Source organism: Acomys russatus, chromosome 28 (assembly GCF_903995435.1).
Source record: "Acomys russatus chromosome 28, mAcoRus1.1, whole genome shotgun sequence".
Lineage (NCBI taxonomy): Eukaryota > Metazoa > Chordata > Mammalia > Rodentia > Muridae > Acomys > Acomys russatus.
In genome coordinates this window covers 18,973,464-18,988,451 of record NC_067164.1, presented here as the reverse complement: position 1 = coordinate 18,988,451, position 14,988 = coordinate 18,973,464, and the positions used below count along the sequence as shown (strand labels likewise).

The 14,988-nt window shown below is 43.8% G+C and overlaps 1 protein-coding gene across 2 annotated transcripts; it reads right to left on the bottom strand.

Annotated features, from left to right (window-relative positions):
• Positions 1-4,415: 4,415 nt before the first annotated feature.
• Positions 4,416-14,050, bottom strand: Ccng2 (cyclin G2). Of its 2 annotated transcripts, none has more exons than XM_051170318.1 (8): positions 13,826-14,050; positions 12,878-13,015; positions 12,254-12,391; positions 10,490-10,740; positions 10,229-10,307; positions 10,051-10,149; positions 8,233-8,442; positions 4,416-4,867 (listed from the first exon to the last, which is right to left on the bottom strand). In XM_051170318.1, the coding sequence occupies exons 2-7, from the start codon at positions 13,013-13,015 to the stop codon at positions 8,233-8,235; spliced, it is 915 nt and encodes a 304-aa protein (XP_051026275.1). In that variant the 5' UTR covers positions 13,826-14,050; the 3' UTR covers positions 4,416-4,867. The 2 variants fall into 2 exon arrangements, with proteins under 2 accessions (XP_051026275.1, XP_051026274.1); XM_051170317.1 differs by having other exon boundaries at positions 8,237-8,442; positions 13,826-14,049.
• Positions 14,051-14,988: the final 938 nt, after the last annotated feature.

The following is a 14,988-nucleotide window of genomic DNA, read 5'->3' as shown; positions in this document are numbered from 1 at the left end:
GGCAAGCTAACAAAAAGTGGCTGCAACTCAAAGGGAAGAGGAGCCATTCACTGACAACAGAATGTTATGGATGCCAGGGGTGGGACAAAGCCCTGGCTACTACTTTGGGAGACTGTCCACCAGTCTGCACTGAGTAGGCACTGAGTAGTAGTTGTTGGGTATTTGTGGTACTTACAGGAAGACAGTATTCCAAAGAGCCTGGACTGGTGGCTCTGGGATAAAGGGTTTGACTAGCCATGTACAAAATCTTGGATTCAATCTCAGCATTTAAAAAAAAAAAAAAAAAAAAGAGGGACAAAATCCATGTCTTCATCTATATAAAAAAATGAAGTGGACCGCCTGTATAAAGTGATTACCTGCATGTGTGGTGGGGGAGATAGGGTGCAGGGGAAAACACCATGCTGCAATCTAGTGTTTAAATAGGAAAAAGGCTCCTACATCAAGAAAAATGGTTTAAGTTCCATGAGAAGTATGCAGTCAACATCTCCACAAGCAACTCGAATGCTATTTCTGTTAAGTCTGAAGGGTTTATTAAAACACAATACTTGTATATTCTTACATCCTGGAACAAGAGGTGGCTGTAGGGTCAGATGTAAAACACAGTAGTTTTTTCTATCACCGTCTAGCTCCCAAATAATGATATATAGACCTATTAAATTTGTTAATGAGCTTTAGAGCGCTAAGCTGGGCACATACTCATTTATTCTAACCCATCTACACTAGTCCGAACTATTTTCCAGTCATGTAAACCTCCTCCTCCTCTTCCTCCTCCCCCCTCCTCCCCGCCTTACCTGACACGCTCCTGTCCTCTCTGCCCAGCTATTGGCTGATCAGCTTATTAACCAATCAGAGATAGTTGGGGAAGCATTCCGTACAGGACATTGATGTGACAATGCCCACATCCAGATTTCAACCAGCTCTCGCACACAGAAACCAGCACTGGATATAGTGCACAAGATCATCCCCAATCGTCTCATCTTTTTAGTGAAAGGGGGGGGGCTCTTTTTCTTACAATAATAAACTGTATACAATAAGAACAATTATAAAAACTACCAGGTAAGAATTAAATTCACAGTGCTCAGCCCATTCGTATTTGACAGCCTTGGAGAAAGTGCTCTGCTATCTGTCCTACCTTGCTGAGGTTCAGAGTTTTGAACTTGAATCAATTTCTATCATAACTTGCATTTATCAATCCCCCCAAAATCTATTTAGACCTAAAAATATCTCTTAAAAATATTTTTAAGTCCTAAACAACGAAAGCTTAATTGTGAGAGTGTAACTTTTCTAGTGTTCGACCCATCAGAGACTTGAGAATAAATAAATATTACCTGAGTAGACAGGAAGTGCAGAGCAAGCAGCTTCTTAAACTATAGAAATGAGAAACACCTGGCTGCCTGGACAGTTACTCAGTATTCCTCAGCCATGTTGGGGACATCATCTTTAGCCTTCTGGCCCAGAATATGATAGACTTTCTTTAGACCGAGAACCTGGCATGACATCTTACTAGGCAAAACAGCAAAGCATACCCAACTTATTCCATAACCCACAGCATCAAAACCAAAAGAAACAATTTTTGTTTTGTTTTGTTTTTGTTTTTTTGAGACAGGGTTTTTGTTTAGCCTTGTCTGTCCTGGACTTGATGTGTAGACCAGGCTGGCAGCTCACAGCGATCCGCCTGCCTCTGCCTTCCGAGTGCTGGGGATTGAAGGTGTTCGCCACCACACCCAGCTTTTATTTTTTGAAGGATTTTATTTATTTATTAGACATACAGTGCTCTGCCTGCATGTACATCTGCACACCAGAAGAGGGTATTAGATCACATTATAGACGGTTGTGAGCCATCATGTGGTTGCTGGCAATTGAACTCAGGTCCTCTGGAAGAGCAGTTAGTAGTGCTCTTAACCTCGAAGCCATCTCTCCAGCCCAGAGAACCAAATCTCTCCTTACACCAAGATCATGTGTGCAGATGCTTGGGTCTTAATCCAACTTATCAATGCCTTGAGAAAGACATCTGATTCAACACCACCAAGCTTTTGAGTCCCCTCAAAATGATACACACACACTGACACACAAACACTCTCTCACACTCTCACTCTCACTCTCTCTCTCTCTCTCTCTCTCTCTCTCTCTCTCACACACACACACACAGCTTCAGCCCATGTTTCACACAGCTGCTAGCTTGTCAGCTTTTTTTTTTTTAAAACATTTTTAGCACCAGGAAATGGCAAAGGAAAACAGGCCACCAATGGGCCAGCAATAGATTCAGACAAGGAAACACAGGTTTCCCTCTTATTGAATGGGGCCTTTTGAACAACTTTTCAAGACAGTCTTAATGGCATGTCTTTAAAACTTAAATAGGCAGCAAGTAGGGGCCAGAACCAAGCAAACCTGGAATAAAATATATCAAGGATAGCATAGTAAACATCTTTATAAGTGTGTGTGCACCAAACCAGTGGTAGAAAAACAGGAGAGCCAGTAAGGAGACATACACAGCATAAACGACACCCTCTAAATGAGGCTGACGACTCTCCAGTAAGCAAGCAGGAGACGAAGATATTAGCCAAGTTTTCACCGTGAATGGGCAGAACTCTGATTCAGTGAGACAGACAAGAACAGGTTTAGGAGTAATCAGAAACTTCCAAGTAGAATGGCCAGGGTGGGTAATAAACTCAATGAAAAGGTCTAGGTTAAATATGCCAAAAACTGAAATGGAGCCATGGGCAGATTGAACCACTGAGCTCTAGTAAGAACAATACAATCTGAGGGACTGAAGAGACTCACAAAGATTAGGAAGGCCACAAGCACATCACAATACATCAAAATCTGAAGCAGAGTATATTGTCGCTTGCCAAAGCTGTTCAGTAAGGGTCTTCTAGAGCCACTCCTCACTGAGAAGGAAGGAAGCTGTGGTCTCAGTAAAAATGACCCCCATAGACTTGGAGACTTGAACATTGGCCATTAGTGGGTGTGGCCTTGTTGGAGACATATGTCACTAGGGGTGGGTTTGGAGGTTTCAGATGCTAACGCCAGTCAGGTCGTGTCACTCTCTTCCTCCTGCCTGCCGATCAGATGAAAAACTCAACTCCTTCTCCAGGACCACACATGCCTATGTGTTGCCATGCTTCTCACCATGACAATTATGGGCTAGACCTCTGAAACTGTAGGCCAGCCTCAATAAATGTTTTCCTTTAAAAGAGTTGCCGTGGTCATGGTGTCTCTTCATAGCAATAGAGCACTAAGACAGAAGTCATGCCCTTATCTCTAGGGCAGAGAGAGCAAATGAAAAATTAGAAGTAGTATGCTTGATTTGCTAACCAACTAGAGAAAGAGATTCCCTTTTGGTAGTTCCAAAACTAAGGGCCAAACTTATGAGGAGCTACAACCCAGAGGGCTCATCAGCAGTTGAAGGGCTGATGTAGAAGCCTTCAGCCTCACTTCAAACCTTTGTATTACAACCCTCCAAGTACTTTTACCAAAATTCAATTAAAAACTGATATATGACTACATGTAAGGAGACTTCATTAATATTTTTATTTTCAATTATAACCTATTCTGACTCAAAAAAAATCTACTCTGGAAAATACCTCAATGGGTGTTGACTTACTGATGAAAAAGTAAGTTATTGATATCTGGGTATAATACAGAATACACAATAAATTATATTTACATGCACTGACCAGATTATCACACACACAAGGTAAAAAAATACAGTATTTTATGTACATTTTAAAAGATTTACATTTTCACATAGGTTTATAAAGTTAAAAATTCTCTGTACAAAATCTTCTGTGTACAGAGTGTACACATCCTCACCCTATGGCTGCATCACCACACAGAACTGCTTTAAACACACACTACAAACACTGCAGTTCTTTCACTTCATAGTCAAATCTTGGCACCCATATACATTATGAAACATGAGTTTTAAAACAATTAGAAAGTAATCATGCAGATTTTTTAATGCAAGAAAGTGAGATGAGCTAAATTAGCACTTATCAAATTCCATTTCCTGTTCTGTTCATATCTGTCCCATTTCCTGTTCCACTTTCATACAGGTGCATGCAAAACTAGCAGATTATGAACCTTTCAGATAACAATAAAATAACACTACAATCTGACAATACTTAGGTATTAAGAATGCAACTCACAGCCCTAGCCTGATGACAATTTCTCCTTTAGCAGAAATCTCAAGACATTTACAACTAAAGTTCACAGACACATCAATATAGCTCTTAATGCACAGGATCTGTATCAGACATCACACTAGCATTAGGAAAACAACATTGGTGTTTGACACTGAAGTGGTCTCTGTTCTGAGAACAGGGGAGAAGGAAATCCAAGACAAGCCAGGAAAGGATTACTCAGTGTCCCTGGTAGGGAGGACTTGCAGGCCCCCAGTCTAGTTAGATAGACTCTGCAGCTGCAGATGAGCTACACTACTAAGCTTTAGGTCTTGACAAGTGATGAAGGTACCAACACCTTCCCTCCTCCCAACAGATAAAGTCACAAGAAAATAAAGTGCCAATGTTTAAAGTACTGTTAAGAGGCACTAACCCATTCGATGGCTTAGGATTAAATATGAAAATAGGCCAGATCTGATCTGAATAATAAATAGAAGGTAAGTATTCCAGTCTGTGAAATTCCTGTCTAGATGGGGGCTGGACTAGAAAACTACCTACTCCCCCACTTATTGCTTTGAAACAGGTGCACATACTTTAAATCCTAACACAGACCATGTGAATTCTATGATGGAAAGCACAGTGTCTGAGCCACTTTGAAGTCAAAAAAGAAGGTGCACTCCTGATCACCAGGAGGGGAGCTGCTGAGACTCTCCTCTCCACAACTCATGTCTTCACAAGAGTCTTCACTGAAAAGAAAAGATAAAAGAGTGTCATTGTTTAACACATAGATGTCTATAGGCAAAATACAAGTGAGCCTGCTGCAGTTGACATGAACACTGTAGTCAAAAGCTAATCATTATTTACAAAGCTGAATTGAGCTTAAAGTCAAGTCTATTCCTAGTAGGAAATATTTTTTCCTTAACAACAGTTTGCATTCATTCATTCATTCATTTAGAGACGGGGCTTCTCTGCATAGCCCTGGCTGTCCTGGAACTCATTATGTAGATTAGGCTGACCTTGAACTCAGAGATTTGCCTGCTTCTGCCTCCCAAGTGCTGGGATTAAAGGCATGTGCCAACACGTCCAGTTAACAACAGTTTTCTTAAGAGAGCTGCCCAAATTACCATTCACCATCTACTGTTCCTGTACCATTATTAATTGTAGCAGACAACAACAGAATTCTATGTCTCTCCAACCCAGTGGTTAAACTGCAGTCTGTCTAAAGGTTATTTTTGTTTGTTTGTTTTTCTGTGTAGCCCTGGCTGTCCTAGACTCACTTTGTAGACCAGGCTGGCCTTGAACTCACAGCGATCCACCTGCCTCAGCCTCCTAAGTGCTGGTATTAAAGGCATGTGCCACCACCTAGCAAAAGGTCTTCCTTGTATCAGTTACTCTGACTCTGGTTCTCTCAAACACCGAAACAAGAACACACTTTGAAACTACAGTTTCCAGTCCTTACCTGATAGCACAGAACCACCAAATTTAGTAAAATTCACTTTACAAATAAAAGTGGTCGCACTGGCAACACTTGATGTGTCTGTGGTACTGAGACGGCTCCTGTAGCCCACTTCCCTCCCACAGCACCATGACCATACCAAATGAAAAGCCTGAATATAGTTCCAGTTGGTTTTGTTTTTATAACTGAACTGTGTCTCCAAGAGTAAAGAAAACGAGAAGACAAAAGGGTTTTTTGAAGTAAAATGTACAAATTCTCTATTTTTAAAAACTGTTGGGGTCCGTGCAAAAGAAACAGCAAAGCAGCTCTAGAACTCATGGAATATGGCCCCCGGTTAGCAAACCCACAATAGGTGTGTCTCGGCAAGGCATGACCCCGAGAACCACGTGTCCTGAGGACTTCACGCTGTTATGGAGCATCGCTCTGTTTGCTACCTTTGCGGTCCTTATAATCCCCTTAATATATAAATTGTGTGAGCACTTTAAAGGGGGTTTCCAGCCCCTCACTGGGCAGTATCATTGGTATATGTAATAACAATGCTTGATCTCTTTCAGGCATTGCTGCTGGAGCAGACTGATGGTTCAACCACCTCCTTTGAAAACCTGATGATGTAGATTGTTAACAAAGATTGTTACCCTTAGAAAAGATTTGGAAAAATACATTGTTCAACAAGGTTAGGTGAAGATGCTTTTGCTATTGGTCCTGATGCAGGAAATCTTAGGGGACAGTTGAAGTCAGGAGAAAGCACACTCTCATTAGTAAAGCTGGGGACTTTTTGAGGTTGGCAAAGCAAGAACAATGGCCCACGGCAGCACTGGCTGGCGTGCTCTTCCAAGCTGGGCTGGTGACTGAGATGACTGATTTCCTTATTCTATTTTTCTGCCCTCAGTTCCTGATATGATTTAATAAAACATATTCATAAATAGATGAGCACCTTTAGGACTTAAAAGTAGAAATGGCTGATTATTTTTATGTAGAAGCTTAGATTTGTGATTCTTTTAAGATCTTTATAAGATTACTTCTTAAGATAATTGGTTCCTTCTTTGGAACCACAAATTGCAGCCTGCCAGTGAAGAAAAGCTGGCTGAGAAATTACCTTGCTTGCTTACACTGTTAATATGCAACAAGTTGCTTATGTACAAATGTACGTGAGTTCTTAAAAAACAACTTGTTATTCATGTTTGTTCTTCACCCATAATACGTAAAACATCTGATCATGTGAAGGTATTGGGGAACAGGATTTTCTTACGAATACTCATTGTAATCACTGATTTATAGAGAGATAGAATGTAAACACCTTGTGATTTTTGTACTGCTTCAAAGATTTTGTTGGGGCATAAACTGTGGGAGAAAAAATAAAGCTAGAATAAGAAGCAGCAGCCTACCTGCTGCAGTCTCTCTTACTTCATCGTCAGGTGTGAGTATAAGTTGGTTCTTTTCTTTCTTTTCCTTTTTGTTTCTTTAATTCTATTTATTATGTATACAGCATCCTACCTGCATGTGTGCCTGCATGTGTGCCTGCATGTGTGCCTGCATGAGGGCACCAGATCTCACTACAGATGGCTGTGAGCCACCCTGTGGTTGCTGGGAATTGAACTTGGACCTTTGGAAGAGCAGCCAGTGTTCTTAACCTCTGAGCCATCTCTCCAGCCCCTTTCCCTTTCTTTTTAGACACTTGCCACCATCAATGGAAGCCCTCGGTAGGAGCCATCAGCTCTAGCCCCAGCTTGCCACTATCAGTGGAAGCTATTGCCGGTACCTATGAGTTCCAGCCTGGAAGGTTACCCTCAGAGAAAGTCTACAGGGTCACCAGCCAGCCAGAGGATTCACGTCCCACCTCAGTTTTTCCAAGTTAACATCGAAGCTGGACTTCAATTAAGAACAAAAAAACAAAACAAAATAAAAAACCTACTAGCTAATTTTCTGGTTTAAAAGAAAAATGCCACCTTTAATCCCAGCACTTGGGAGGCAGAGGCAGGTGGATCTAGATCTAGAGTTTGAGACCAGCCTGATCTACAAAGCAAGTCAACAACAGCACAAAGCGAGTCTAGGATAGCCAAGGGTACACAGAGAAACCCTGTCTCAAAAAACTAAAAAAAAAAGAAAGAAAAGTAGAAAGAAAGAACACTGCCACGTGAGAAGGGATTTTTCTCTTACAACTCTCCACAGAGGATTTATTTATTCTTTTTGAGACAGTGATCTTGGAACTCCTACATAGCCAAGGATGACCTCAAATCTCTGGCCCTCCCGCCTCTACCGCCAGGTGCTGGGACTACAGGCATCCATCCACACCTGGCTTAATGGCGCTGTGGATCACTATCAATGCTTCAAGCATGCTAGGAAGCCTTCTACCAACTGAGGTGCATCTCCACCCCAGTTCTTTTCTCTTTAATTTTTAAATTACATGTATTTACTTATTTAGGGTCAGAGGGAGGGGAGAGGGAACGAGAGGGAGCACTGTGTGTATCACTGCACGTGTAGAGGTGAGAAAAATAACTTCCGTATTTGGCTCTTCTACCATGTGAGTTTTCTGGGACCCAAACCCCAGCTCCTCAGCAAGTGGCCTTACCTGCTGAGAAATCGTGCTGACCCCCACAGCTATTTTTATGCGCAAAAGCCATCATTATATTTAGTCTGTGGAAGATGCCTGCTTACCTACCTTTCACTTCCGTCAGAGCAGCCCCCTTCTGGGATGGTTGGCAGCTCAGGAACGCTGTAGTAGCTGTTGTGGAGGTTTTGTGCCGTACGCCGGGAAACGATCCAAACCAGCTTCTTAAGATCAGGTTTGCAGCACTCAGGAGAAGAGTATTCTGCTAGGCATTTAGAAACTAGTTCCCTCCAGTAAAAGAATTCAGTTTCGCTGACCTGGGCAAAGAGATGAATGGACATGTTACAGCAACGGCTCTCACACTTTGCTGCCCCTGAAATCACAAGGGAGTTGGTGCCAGGACTCCTGGTGTAACTGAGGAGAATATGACCTGGGGACTAAGAGTCCTTAAAGTCCTAGAGGTCACTGTAATGTAAAGCTAAAACGTGGAAACTACTAGTTGAAATAACACTTCAAGTATTATTTACATGGGACTCAATCCACAAAAACAATCCTGCCTATTCTACGGAAATACAGACCTAACACCAACTGCACTATTTGGTATACTGCCTAATAAAGGAATTTAACAACTTTGTTACAAAATTTTTCTAATGTTTCTTAAACAAATCAAGGTCTGGATTGCTTATAATATAAATGTATATTATGGCATCAGATACAAACTAAAATTAGTACTATCAGAGAGAAAATTCCCCAAAAGGGCAGTTCCTTCCCAACTAGAGAATGCCCCATTGACTGATTTCACCAAACACCAAGATGCTTTCATGTATCATATACTCAAGTTGGGAGAGAAATAACGCTGTGACAGACAGAAGCTAACATCTCCAACAACGGTTTCACTCTCCATACGCTTCTACAAACGCTCTGACAGGCTCACCTAGCCCAAGAAGCCATCACACTAACTATTGTTTGGGTGGGTGGGGGGAGAAAGAGAGAGAACACAACTCTGTAGAGTCAGTTCTCTCACTGTGGACTCTGGGTATTGAATGCAAACAGACATCCGTGTTTCCTTGACTCATCTTCACACTTCGCTTCTTTGTCAGTTGGACACATTTACCCCTGCTTGTGACTGCTGCCCACCCTGCAACCCGCAAGTCCACCCTAAACTGACTTCCACTTCTTAGCCTTTGCTGTCCAGGCCTTTGGTCCAGGCTCCGAGTCAGAGCCCTTTCCTGCACTGCCCACTTCTTTGCTAATAGCCCCAAAGCACTTCTCGTACTCACCGCTGTCTAACGTAAGTCACAATACAGCAAGCACATCATTTCATGTTAAACTTCGCATGTCCTTAACCAGACTCTTAGTTTAAGTAAGAAAAAGCACCGTGCTTTTGTTCTTCACCATGACTACAAAGACTTATAAGAGTGGCCCACCTAAGGGGCTTTTAAAAATTGCTATTTATTTTTGGTAGTATTACTGAGATGAGTCAGGTCTACAAATACAGATGTAAGGAGATACCATCTACTGCTTACATGCATTTAGACTACTTTCAGTGCAGTAGAGAGCAAGCCTTGGGAGTATATACAGCTCTCCTGCCATTGTGCATGCCTATCTCACGAGTGTGTTTAGTGTACTTAATATAGAGCACCGTTGAGACAAGCACGGGAAGTACACACAGCCATTCTGCCACAGGGCACAAGTCAACAGGACGAGTGCCTGCATTCAGAACGAAGCTGGGCTTAGTGAGTTTCTTCTGGCTTAACACTGTCTGGGTCAAAGAATTATAACCCCTGACATACAAGGAAAAAAAAATGAACACAGACATTGAGAACGTCACGAAGTATTTATAAAATATTTAAGACACCACAAGAACAAAAAGAAAATACCATAAAAGATGCTTGCTTTAATAAATAAGGCCTAAAGATATTTACCTTCAAGTGTTTTTTAACAAGCAGGAGAATTTCCAGCAATTCGACAGATTTTACTGATTCTATTTCCAAATTGAGAAGGCACAGAGCTAATACAGATGGCTACAAAGAAATAAACAAACATTAGTAGAAAAGTTGAAACAGGAACTCTGAGCCGTATGTAGTCAGGAGACAGACTCACTTTTGCTTTTGAAAAGACAAGTCGGCAGGTGCAAGCTTTCAGCTGGGCCTCCAGTTTATCGAGGCTCAGCACTTCCTTCCTGTACAAAGCAAAACAGAAAGATTCATTACACCTTCTGGAAAGTCACTTGATTTTTATAAGGACTCAAGTTTGAGTTAAATGTCTGGCAGAGTAAAAACATGGCTTTATTGGCAATCTAATTCCCTGCTGCTAGTGCAGCAGTGCTGAAGGCATGGGGCTAGCCCACCGACTCCCACTCACCTTTCTGAAGTATGACAAAATACAATCGCATGGTATAAGTGCAAAAAGTTTAAGGCAGTAGTAGCTTCCAACTCATAGTGCAATTTCTCTGAGATAATTTTCTCCATCCGTTTAATGTCAGAAGCGGTACATTTACACTGACTGATCCGGATCACATCGTGAGTGGGTGGAGCGTTGCACTCTTCTTCCACCATTCTAGCTGCCAGCAAAAAGCAACAGACTCCAATGCAAGACAAGTGTTTTGGTTTCACCTAAAAAACAGAGGAAAGAAAGCGCTCACTTTGATTTAGCCACAAGGCAGTGGAGATAACCTCACACTGCTTCTCTCAGATGCACTTGCCTTTACCCACAACTACTTTCCTATCTTAGACCAGCATAACCTCTCTTTTAAAAGAAAAAAAATGGCTATACGTGCATTTATTAAATTTAAATGCAGGTAAAAACAAACAAAAACCCTCAAAGCTTGCTTTCTGGCACTGACTTATACTTTGTATTTCAGACTTAGTAAAACCGAGAACAGTACGTCTCCCCTCTAAATGATCCTTTGACACACACCACACATCGTTCTCCTGCTTTGGATAAAGGAAAACTATTCTGCATTGTCTCCTTTTGTACAAAACTCTACCATTACATGTTGTAATCTTGCCTGGGAGAAGCACCCCCATTAGCTGTGCAGCGTGGAGGACATATGTAAAGCTGCCATGGACAGATGGCTGCTCTTTTCTCTTCAGGGCCCTAAGGAGTGACCCAGCAGCTGACAGAGATTCTACTGGCCAGAGAATTTGCACGTTTTTAACAGCTGCTGCTGACTATTAATAAGACTGTGGCTACCTGCTTGGAAAGGCCTACCAGTGAAGGCACAGTCAGCTCTAATACAATGTCACACCCCACTCCTCACACTTCAGGGTCAGCCCTCACAGGCTCCTAGAGAAACCCATAAAAAATGACAAGGTTAGCCTCTCCCACAGTATTTCACTTTTTTTTTTTTTTTTAATACAAAGTCCAGCTTTCTCTCATGTCACTTTGGGCAGTTTTATGAGCGACCCTGGAGCAGAAACCATCATAGCACTTTTCAGCAAGGTGAATATTAATAGATTCTTCCCACCTCCCCAAGCCCCTGTAAACGTGTAAACTGAGTACTTAAAGGATAATAGTCTTCCTTTGTAATGTCTACCAAGAGAATGTCTACCTGTTTAAGAAGTGCAACAAAACCAGGAATATATGCCAGACATGGTGGCATACACCTGTAATCCCAGCACTCAGGAGGCAGAGGCAGGCAGATCTCTGTAGTTTGAGGCCAGCCTGGTCTACAGCGTGAGTCTAGGACAGTCAAGGGCTACACAGAGAAACCCTGTCTTGAAAAACAAAAGCAAAAACAAAACAAAAAAATCCAGAAACACAAGTTTACAACCTACCTGGCACGAACGACCACGAAACTGGTAACATTAAGTTTGTGAAGCAGAAGTCTTTATTACATCCATTTGACAAATATTATTGAGCCCTGTATGTGTTACATACTTTTAGGCACTGGGCATTGAAAAAAAAAATGTAGACTTGTCAGGTGTGGTAGCCGCACACCTTTGGTCCCAGCACTTGGGAAGGGGAGGCAGAGGCAAGCAGATCTCTGAGTTAAAGGCCAGCCTGGTTTACAGAGCTAGTTGCAGAACAGCCAGAGCTACACAGAGAAACCCTGTCTCAAAAAACTAAAACTAAAAATAAAGATACCCGAAAATGTAGATTTTATTTTAAAAAATTATCAAATACCTTCATAAGAGCCAAGAATCTATCCAAAATATTGACAGCCAGAACAAAAGTTTCAGTGCAAGATCCAAAAAAATTAGTTAAACTTCTTAAATCTTCTACTTTGGCATTTCTCAATCTTGAACACAAAGTGTTATCATTCTGAAATTCAAAACCGAGAATCAAGGTTTATTTTCTAAGAATTAAATACAGAGGTTCAAAAACTACATTCCCCCTTTAGTTTTCAATATCTTATAAGCTCCTAAAACTATAATAAGTAAATCACATTTAAAAATTATCCCATACAGAAGAGCCTTAGCTTTCTATAAGGCGAAATTCCAGGCAGTTACAGTAGAACTCAAACCCCTCGAAACGAAGAGAGGGTTCTTTGATGAGGCTTCGGCTTTCTAAAACTTAAGATCCTATTATAAGTATTCCCTAGGAATCTCCCACTACCAGAAGAAACGCCTCAGCAGTACACTTGGTATAACTTCCACATTTCACTAAAAACAAAAGCATAACCCTGTGAAGTTTCAGGTTTTTCTCGGCACAGGAAGGCCAGATTTTGGACTGTTGCCTTTGGTATTGATTCAACCGAAGAAAACAGAAAGGTACCTTCCCCAAGGCTTATCTACTCTCAGAATTTACCTCTGGGGTAGCCTCCATCAAAGTCAGCCCTTTTTCTCGAGGTTGGTATCTCTGTTCTTGTTCCAGGTAGAAATTCAACAATCCAAGAAGCTGAACCCCTTCGCCACCTGCCAAGTGCTCGGCCCCCAAATCCTTCATCTGCAGGAAATAACACCGCGGCGGGTTAAGAATATAATCCGGGTATGAAATAAAGAAAAATGGTTGGCCGAGATCCCTCAGGCTAGGGACACCCCCGGCTCACACTAGCCAGAACCCGGTGAAGGGGGATCAGTCTCGTCCGCCAGCCTCAGGGGGAATCCTCCCTTGAAGTCGAGGAGGCGTGGCATGGGGGGGGGGGGCGGAGGGATCGCGGTCACCAAGGCCGGCCACAGCTGGATCTGACCAGCCCTGTGGCCAACCGGGTTTGACAAACAGGAAAACAGTCCAAAGGAGCGTAATGTCTCCAACTGTCCGCATCACCTGGACAGCACAGGAGGGATTTCTGCCTAGACACTAGGTCCTAGAGGAATGTGGGGGACCGGAAGATTGAAGCCACCGGAGCGGGTTCTGGGGCGGGGCGCTGCACAATAGGAGAGAAGGGAGGGGGGAGTCTCGAGACTGAACAAAGAACTGGAAGGAGGAGGCTACGGAGCCCCGCCCCAGGGACACCACCCACCCACCCAGCGGAGCCCACCTCCAAGACTCCCCCCCTCCGCTTCGGCAGCTTAGAGGAGACCGAAATTCGAGAGAGGGCTGCCCACAGGCCCGTCCGCCCTGAACACAATACCTCGGTCCAGCAACGGTGCGGAGCCCCAGGGCTGTCAACCCCGGTGCAGGCTCAGAACCTCCCCCGCGGAACCCATGTCAGTCCCTGGGCTGCGGCTGGAGGACCCGGAGCGGCAACCAAGCCGCTCCACCATCGTAGCAACCCGCGATCCAGACCCAGAGTAACCGGGAGGCCCAACTCACTGTGTCGGCCCCGGCGTCGCGGACCGGCGCGGCGGGGGCGTAGGGACCCGTCTCTCCGAGGTAGGGGGGGACCAGCCTCCTCAGCGGTGTCCCGGACCCCGCATCCGACCTCCCGGCCGCTGCCCGGCCTCACAGCCCCGGCCGCATCCTGCTTCTCCGCGGGGCTCAGCACCCGCCCTACACCTCCGCGTCCTCCCGGCTCCGCCGCAGCCTCCGAGCTCAGCAAACCCCTTGTTTTTGTTTTGAGTCTGCGACGCCCCCAAGGGGCGGGGCGTGTGACTCCGCGCGGAGGGATTCTCTCTCGCTGAATGGGTCTGGAAAAAGAGTCCCTGCTCCAAGCCTCAGTGCCCAGACTCTCTTGGCCTCTTCTGTTCCTCTTGGCCTTGCCGAGCCAGGTTCTGGACTGGACAGTGGAACCTCGATTTCAGCCTCATTTCATGGTGGAATTGGGAGGGAGCAAAGATGAGCGAGCCGGTTGGAGAGCGGAAGGAGACCTTCTCTTGACGCATCACACCTTTTAAAGGGCCCCCCGATTTGTTTTGTTTTCGCTGTTTTGAAAAGTCCGCCCAAAGTAGCGGGCTCTCTGATTGGATAAGGGTGGGGCCCGCAGACTGCTGAGGCCTTGATTTAATCTCGAATCTGGATTGGCTGCCTCCTTGGCTGTTGGGTCCTCTGATTGGCTCTCACTATATCCTGAGTCTCATCTTCTGCGAGGGGGCCTTAGCAACTCCAAGGTCTGGATTGCGCATGCTTGAGTGGGTGTCATTTGTAGCTCTCGACTACGTGCCGGGGGTCCACAACTGCCTACCAGATCTAGCTCAGTCTAGGCCGAAAACTGACGCCTCGGGTCACACCCCTGAAAATCCGGGGTCACATAACTCTGTGACAGATTTTCCACCAGTGCACAAGAGCGTTCTATGCGTCTTACTTGTACCACAGATGTATTTTGCAGTAAGCAAATAACATTTCGAGATGCTTACTGAAATACCAGGAAAACTCTCTGGTGCTTTGGCATTTGTTTAAAAAAAAAAAAAATCTGACTCAGGAAAGAAAAAAAAGCTAGAGTCGACTAGTTGGAGACAAAAGTGAATTGTTGACCCTGGGTAGTGAACCTAGAGGTTGCACTACAGAATTCTTAATGCATTTGTGTACACTGAATTTTT